Consider the following 8,061-nt stretch of genomic DNA (forward strand, 5'->3'; position numbering starts at 1 on the left):
ACTTTACTAACAATCACTTTAACATCTACCAGCTTAGGTTTACTCACTTGGAAGAACAGGACTGGCCTATTCGCCTTCCAAGGTCTCTAACCATCTCTAGACTTCTGACACTGTAACTTAGATTTTAAAAAATATTTATGACCTGCCTCATTTCAAACAGAATCTGCAGCAGCCAGAAAAACACACAGTGAAGACTGGAGTGTAGAAAACAAAAGGGAAGAAGCAAAGATTTCACCAGAAATTAGCCTCATCATAATCCAATACTATCAGCCTACATTGTTTAATGCAAACATACATTTCAAAACTGTCAGACTATTGAGAGAAACCACAGGTTTCTTTCATGCTATCTTCCCCCAAAGCTGAAGCAATCATTTCCTAAAAGAACTATTTAGAAATACCTCTTGATTTAAGCATTCAAAAAGCACATGCAATAAGCAGACTTCACTCTGAAAGAAAAATGGACAAAGCTGCCTCCAGAGCAAATCTGTATCAAGAAGTCACTTTTCCAGTAATTTCAAGTTGAGCACCTCAAGTTTACTTCTTGAACTTGAGAAGAAATGAAATAGACAAAAATCACAAGCCTTACTTCCCTGGAACTCGGGCATGTGCCGCTTCCCGGATGCCTAAGGAGGCCACTGCCCTGCAGAGCAGAGAGGCTTGGGCACTCCCAGCTCCAGGGCCGGGCATGGGAAGCACAAGGGCCATCAAAGGAGGTCTGCACAGCCCCAAGTTTTCTTCAGACCTTCTCTACATCACAGCAATCTTGGAATCTGCCAAAGTTTGCATTTCAAATGAAGGGCCTTGAATTTGCAAGAGGCAAGTAGTCTCCTGGCTCTTCTCGGATTTTGAGAACCCAATTAAATCCAAAAAAATAAACAGGCTCCTTAATAGTGGTATTTGCCTTCAAAGATACTTGAAAATTCAGAGTAAAAGACATACACCATGGAACCACTAACTGAAGACAATCACTGGAAAAAAGTTTCCCCATGGAAAGTGTTGTTTCAGACACAGAATTACAAAGATGACAGACATTAAGAACAAGGTAGTAAAAAGGTTTAATATAAAAATTTTCTTTCTAGGCCACAAACAAAATGTTCATTAGTTGGCTGAAACAAACAGCCAACTAATGAACTTAGTTCTGAAACAAACAGAACTCTAGAAATCTAAAGAAGTCTCTCAATAACAGCTCACAATAGCCCCCAATAAGCAAAGCCCTCAGCAGCAGACCTTCGCTCACCGTAATTGAGAATAAACACTGAACTTGCCTCACCTGCTCTCTTCTGCCTTGATGGCAAGTCCAGGTCTCCAGGAGCAGCCTGGCTCGCGTTCCCACTAGGGAATCAGTGCCTCTAACACTGCCTACAGGAGTGACCCTAGGACTTTCAGCAGCTCAATTTCCTCAACAACTAAGACAGTTGTTCTAGAAAATAAGCCACCTCATCCAGAGCCCTCAGGCTTCAAAGCTGCAGAGAGAGGAAGTGCCAAGTTCAGGAAGTGCACAGATCAGGTCAGGGTCACTGACTGGTGACCTAAGGCTTTCCTCCAGGCGCTTCCACACCGTACAAACCATCTCCACCTTTCAGCTCAGAGTTTCCCTTGAAGATTGAAAAGCCGAATTATTTTGAGTAGTCCCTACCATGTAAGGCCTGCTCTGACCCAGAAGTCTTCTTGACTTTTCATTCTCCTTGTCCTTCCCTTAGAGCTGCATGGAGAAACTGGACAGCACTTTCAAGACACCTGGCGTTAAAGACCATCTATGGAAAATCTCACATAATTCGCACTAAGGAAAAGCTGCCTAACCACTGCAGTTCACACTTCAATCGGATGAACGTATAATATGCAAACAGTTTTTCCATAAAAAGTACTACAAAATAAAAATACAGAGCTGCCAAACTGGTAGGAAAAAACAAATAAGCGAATTTTCTTCAGGATCAAGGCAAGAGACTAAGTTCAGATGTGTTTCAACCTCTCAAAATTAAACAAAATGAATGGCTGCTTGTACAGAGAGGAGAGACTAAACAAACTCTTGTTTTTGTGGTGCAATCAGTGCATCCTAAAGCCTTGTTCAAAAGGAAACAGCCTCGGAGGGTATTACCTACCCCCCAATGGAAAAAACCTCACGTTGAGACAATAAAAAAAAAAAAACCTAAGTTAATGTGCCATGCGGATACTTCCAATTATGATATACTTACTATTGGAACAACAAGAGATTAAAATTTGTAACCAGGAAAGACTACAATGTAGAACAGAGTAGGAACTGATACCAAAACCTTGGAGAGTGTTTCCCAACACAAGCCCTACCATTTCGCACACCTTATTCCAGCTCTAAGTGCCTTGTAAATCATTTGCAAGGCGAGGTAGCCCCTTCCCCCAACTCGAGTCATCCTAACAGCGGGGCGTATTTTACGGCAAAACTGTAGCCCTCAGGAGCAGCCCGCGGGGCCGAAGACTGCGGGGCCGCCCTCCGTTGCCCGCCACCGCGGTGGGCAGAGGCCCGCGGGGCTCCATGGCGCGGGCAGAGGCCCAGGGTCGTGCAGGCCTTTCCCAAGGAGACGGAGGCTTCCGCCCGCCCGCCCCCGGGCACTGGTACCTCATGCTGTAGGCGCCGGCGCCCAGCTCCTGCCCGATGCCCGAGAGGCTGGCGTCGAAGTCGTGCACCAGCCCGGACTCTATCACCTCGTCCATCTTGAGCACCCAGGCCATCTTCCGGCCTCGCCGCCGCCCGGCGCGCGGCGCGGTCTCCGCGAGCGGGGCGCAGGGGCCGGAGCTCCGCGGGCGCGTCCTGAGGGAGGGCGCGGGTGAAGCCTCCGGCGGAGCGGCGAGTGGTCACCAGCGGCGGCCCGGGTGGCGGCCGGGATGAGAACAGCCGGGGCCGCGCGGGCAGGGCACGGCCAGCCCGGCGAGCAGCTGCAGCGGGAGCGGCCGGGCCGCCGGCAGCGCCTCCCTCCCGCGGGCGCCGGCCCCGCGCCTCATGCCGCCGCCGCCCACCCCCTGCGCCGCTAGCGCTAGCGCCGCCGCTGCCGCCGCCCGCCCCGCCCCGAGGCCCCCGGTCGCATCCTCCCCGGGAACGCGCGGGAGCGGGAGCGCAGCCCGCCCGTCACCCTACCACCGGCCTCGACCCCCGGCCCTCGGTCCGCCCACCCCGGCTCGAGCGCCCAGCCGCCCCGGCCCACCCCGCCGACCCGCACCGCCGGCCCGAAGCCTGGTTTCTACAAGGCTCCGGCTCGAGCTCGCTCGCCGCTTCCGCCTCCCGCGGCCCCGCCCCGGCCGCGGCCCCGCCCCCGCGCTCGCCCCGGCCAGGCCCGCCCCGCACTGCCCGGGGTTTCGCGGCACTCCCGACACTTAGCTGTGAAGGAACCGTGGGGCAGAGTCGTGCGGCCCCGCCCACACGGCAGGTTCCCAGCCTCCGCGGCCTGGCGGCCTCCCTGCACGCCAGCCCGGGAAGAGGCGGAGCCAAAGGGCCGCCCGTTTCCGCACGTCCCGAAAGGCAGGCTGATTGACAGGCGACCTGAACAATAATGGCAAGCGCCTGATCCAGGCTCCCGTGAGTCTCCGTGCCTCTATACTAAACCACCAATCAAACTCTTCTTCCTCTTGGGCGGGTTCTAGGACTGAATTTGCTGCCAAGAGAGAGAATTAATTGGGCCGTACTGGAGGAAGCCGCCCTAAACCCCACTTCTGGAGGTTCTTTGATCTCGTGTGGTCTTTGTAGGTAGTTTCTGGGTTTTGCCCACTCTATAGATGGAGAGTGGTTATGCATCTTAGCCAATAGGGGGCTATTGGCTGTTCAGCCCCGAACGACCCGTTAGGCAGAAAGTCTTGATTGACGTGAGTGTAAGCCAATCAATGCTCCCGAGAAAGGGCTCCGGAAAGTTATCTCGATTACTAACTACCCTGAGCAGTTTGGCGAGCTTGAGGTAGAGGGGTTCGGTCTCAGGCTGTTATGCTATTGTTATTGTTAATGGTTCTGGAGTTCACTGGACATAGGGGTATTCCCATCCAGGGTCTTTCCTGTCGAGTCAAGGATACCCATATTCATGTCTATTGCTGATGCTGACTGTGGACCCGGACCTCAGTTGGGCTGCTGAAATACCTACACGTGGACTTTCCGTGTGGTCTTGCCATCCATACAGCTCTGCAGCTGGAATCCAAAAGCAAGTTCCAAAAGACAAGTAGGAGAAAGTAAATCTTTGTTTTAGACAAAGATTCTTTGCTTGAGCGAACTTTAAGTCAGGCTCCCTATCTTCTCCTATCCTATCTGTAAAATTCAGGTCTAGCAGGAAGGAGTCATTTTAGGAACCCTTTATTTATGTATCTGAGCAGATTCCTTAGTCTCCACCATCACCTAGGTAATATCTGATCACTCTCGCCTGCCTTCAACAAGAAACCTATTAGGTGGGTTCAACCAGAAACCCCCTACCCTTTATGTTTCCTCTTAGTAATTTTCCTTCCGCTGACCTCTGCCCTCCTTGGCTCTAAATTCCCACTTACCATGCTGTATTTGGGTTGAGCCCAGTCTCCTTGGGCTTTCCAGGTGGCGCTAGTGGTAAAGAATCCATCTACCAATGCAGGAGAAGCAAGAGATGCAGGTTCAATCCTTGAGTTGGGAAGATGCCCTGGAGTAGGATATGGCACCCCACTGCCTGGAAAATTCCATGGGCAGAGGAGCCTGGTGGGATACTCCTTGCATTGAAAACAGTCAGACATGACTGAGCACACATGTCCTAAGATGGCTGTCACAGCTCTAGATATTACATCTATTTGGGGGCTTCAAAATCACTGCAGATGGTGACTGCAGCCATGAAATTAAAAGACGCTTACTCCTTGGAAGGAAGGTTATGACCCACTTAGATAGCATATTCAAAAGCAGAGACATTACTTTGCCAACAAAGGTCTGTCTAGTCAAGGCTATGGTTTTTCCAGTGGTCATGTATGGATGTGAGAGTTGGACTGTGAAGAAAGCTGAGTGCCGAAGAATTGATGCTTTTGAACTGTGGTGTTGGAGAAGACTCTTGAGAGTCCCTTGGACTGCAAGGAGGTCCAACCAGTCCATCCTAAAGGAGATCAGTCCTGGGTGTTTGTTGGAAGGATTGATGCTAAAGCTGAAACTCCAATACTTTGGCAACCTCATGCGAAGAGTTGACTCATTGGAAAAGACCCTGATGCCTGGGAGGGATTGGAGGCAGGAAGAGAAGGGGACGACAGAGGATGAGATGGCTGGGTGGCATCACCGACTCGATGGACATGAGTTTGAGTAAACTCTGGGAGTTGGTGATAGACAGGGAGGCCTGGCGTGCTGCGATTCATGGGGTCGCAAAGAGTCGGACACGACTGAGTGACTGAACTGAACTGAACTGAGCTGAACTGAGGTGACTCAGAGGGTAAAGACTATTCCTGTAATGTAGGAGACCCGAGTTCAATCCCTGGGTTGGGACAATCCCTTGGAGAAAGGAATGGCTACCCACTCCAGTATTCTTGCCTAGAGAATTCCATGGACAGAGGAGCCTGGTGGGCTACAGTCCATGGGGTTGCAAAGAGTTGGACACGACTGAGTGAATAACACTTTGATTTCAGTCTTGTTGAGCCCCGTCTCCCCAACTGAAAAATTCTATTGCAGTGGTCCCTGTACCTATAATCATGGTCCGTCCATCTTTAACAATTATCATTGATTTTTTTTTTCCTTAAGGCCTGGGGCCAGAAACTGATACAGAGTCTTTATTCTGCATTGTATTCTATTAGTCAAGCAGCCACATAATCGGATTGATGGGTGGAGAGTTAAATCATTTGAGGATCATGTCTTAAAACTTCCAGAATCACCCTGTGGCCACAAATATTTTGCATTCTTTCCACATGCAGCATAAACTCATCTTCTCCCCAGGCCCATGTAAAGTTCTCATTCCATTACAGCATTAAGTTCCAAAATCTTGTGAGGTCCTGGAGTAGATGAGGCTCTTGGATGTAGTTTCTTGGGTGTAATTCAAGTGGTTCCTCTCCAAGTGAAGTTCTGTGAATTAAAAAGACAGCGGATCTGCACCAATCACTACCACATCAGTAGTGAGCAATGATGAGAGATGCACAGGAGACTCTGCCTCTATAGGCATTTCCCTTCTAAAAGGACAGCAATAAAAGGCACACAGTAGTTACTAGTCCATAAAAAGTCTGAAATCTAACTGGGTAAATACTGTTGGTTCCTTGATTAGGACTCTCTCAACTTCCTGGGAATATTCAGTGGCTCTTTTCTCCATCCTTTGGGCTCTTGGCTGCACCTTCTGAGTTATCCTTCCAGTTCCATAAAAAGTAGCCCATGTTTAAAGCTAAGTCGTTTTCTCAGCTGCTTCCTGTCCATAGTTGTGCAGAGGTCTGAAGACCTCTCTTCATATTGTACTGTCCCTGTCCCTTCCAATCTGATACAATTCAGTTTTAAACTTTGTAGGTCTTTTGAATCAATTTATAACCTACTCCAATAAGCAAAAACTGTACCAACACGTTGTGGGGGGAGGTGCAGCTTATTTGTATTGTTTGTTCTGGTTCCATTTCTTCTAAAGTCACAGTCATGACATTAGCTCAGGCTGCAGTCGTGAAGGCTTAACCAGGCAAGAGGATCCACTTCCAAGCTCACTTGCATGACTGTTGGCCAGAAACCTCAGTGACTCAACATTTGGGACCACAGGGCTGCTTGTTGTTGTTCAGTCACCCAGTAGTGACTTTGCGACCCCGTGGACTGCAGCACACCAGGCCTCCCTGTCCCTCACCATCTTCCGGAGTTTGCCCAAGTTCACATTCAGTGGATCAGTGATGCCATCCAGCCATCTCATCCTCTGATACCTTCTTCTTCTGCTCTCCATCTTTCCCAGCATCAGGGACTTTTCCAGTGAGTTGTCTGTTCACATCAGATGACCAAAATACTGGAGCTTAGGCTTCAGCATCAGTCAATATTCAGCATCAGTGAATATTCAGGGTTGATCTCCCTTAAGATTGACTGCTTTGATCTCCTTGCTGTCTAAGGGACTTTCAGGAGTCTTTTCCAGCACCACAGTTCACAGGCATCAATTCTTTGGCGTTCTGCTTTCTTTATGGTCCACTCTCACAAACATATGTGACCACTGGGAAGACTATAGCCTTGACTATACAGACTTTTGTTGAAAGAGTGATGTCTCTACTTTTCAGCACACTGTCTAGGTTTGTCACAGCTTTCCTGCCAAGAAGCAATCGTCTTCTGATTTCATGGCTGCAGTCACCATCCACAGTGATTTTGGAGCCCAAGAAGAGGAAATCTGTCACTACTTCCATCTTTTCCCCTTCTGTTTAACATGAAGTAATGGGGCTGGATGCCATGATCTTAGTTTTTTTAATATTTAGTCTTAAGCCAGCTCTTTCACTCTCCTCCTTCACCCTCATCAAGAAGAGGCTCTTTAGTTCCTCTTTGCTTTCTGCCATTAGAGTAGGTATCATCGCATATCTGATGTTGTTGATGTTTCTCCTGCTTATCTTGATTCCAGCTTGTAACTCATCCAGCCTGGCATTTCTTATGATGTTCTCAGTGTATAGGTTAAACAAACGGGGCGACAGCAGACTCCTTTGCTGCTTGAGTATCCTCAAAACATGGCACTGGCACCACCTGAGAGAGCTAATTCTTAGATAGGTTGATAAGGAGTCTGGGGCCCTCAAGTAGGAAGGGGTCCAGGGCTCTCGTGGAGGAGAAAGGGGTCTAGGGCTCTCAAGGAGAAAGAGACAAAACCATCTTTTGAAGGGACAAATGTCAAAGAGTTGGTAGATGTATTTTTAGCCAGAAGAGCCACATTCATCATTATCACTTAATAGGTTTTTGAAGGAACTAAAATAGAAGAATTAGATCAGAAATTCAAGGTATAAAAATGGAAAGGAGGTTAAAATTATCACTGTTTATAGACTATCTGCTCATATATCTGAAGATGTCATGGGAAGACAGTGAAAATAACACGGTGGTATCTAGGAACTAACTTATGAAATATAAAGAATTATGTGAGCAAAGATTTTTAATTCTGATAAATACAAATGTACATTGAAAACTGAAAACACTCA

General features: G+C 48.5%; 1 protein-coding gene across 4 annotated transcripts in view; it reads right to left on the reverse strand.

Moving 5' to 3' along the window:
* UBP1 (upstream binding protein 1) overlaps positions 1–2,987 on the reverse strand; it is a 64,466-nt gene extending 61,479 nt beyond the window's left edge. For 2 of the 4 annotated variants that reach the window (XM_070359502.1, XM_070359505.1), the window contains exon 1: positions 2,591–2,987. In XM_070359502.1, the coding sequence (XP_070215603.1) occupies positions 2,591–2,703 (113 nt within the window). In that variant the 5' untranslated portion in view covers positions 2,704–2,987. The remainder of the gene's footprint in view (positions 1–2,590) is intronic. The other 2 variants (XM_070359501.1, XM_070359503.1) reach the window with 2 other exon arrangements.
* Between the last annotated feature and the right edge of the window lie 5,074 nt (positions 2,988–8,061).

Source organism: Bos mutus, chromosome 22 (genome assembly GCF_027580195.1).
Source record: "Bos mutus isolate GX-2022 chromosome 22, NWIPB_WYAK_1.1, whole genome shotgun sequence".
NCBI lineage: Eukaryota > Metazoa > Chordata > Mammalia > Artiodactyla > Bovidae > Bos > Bos mutus.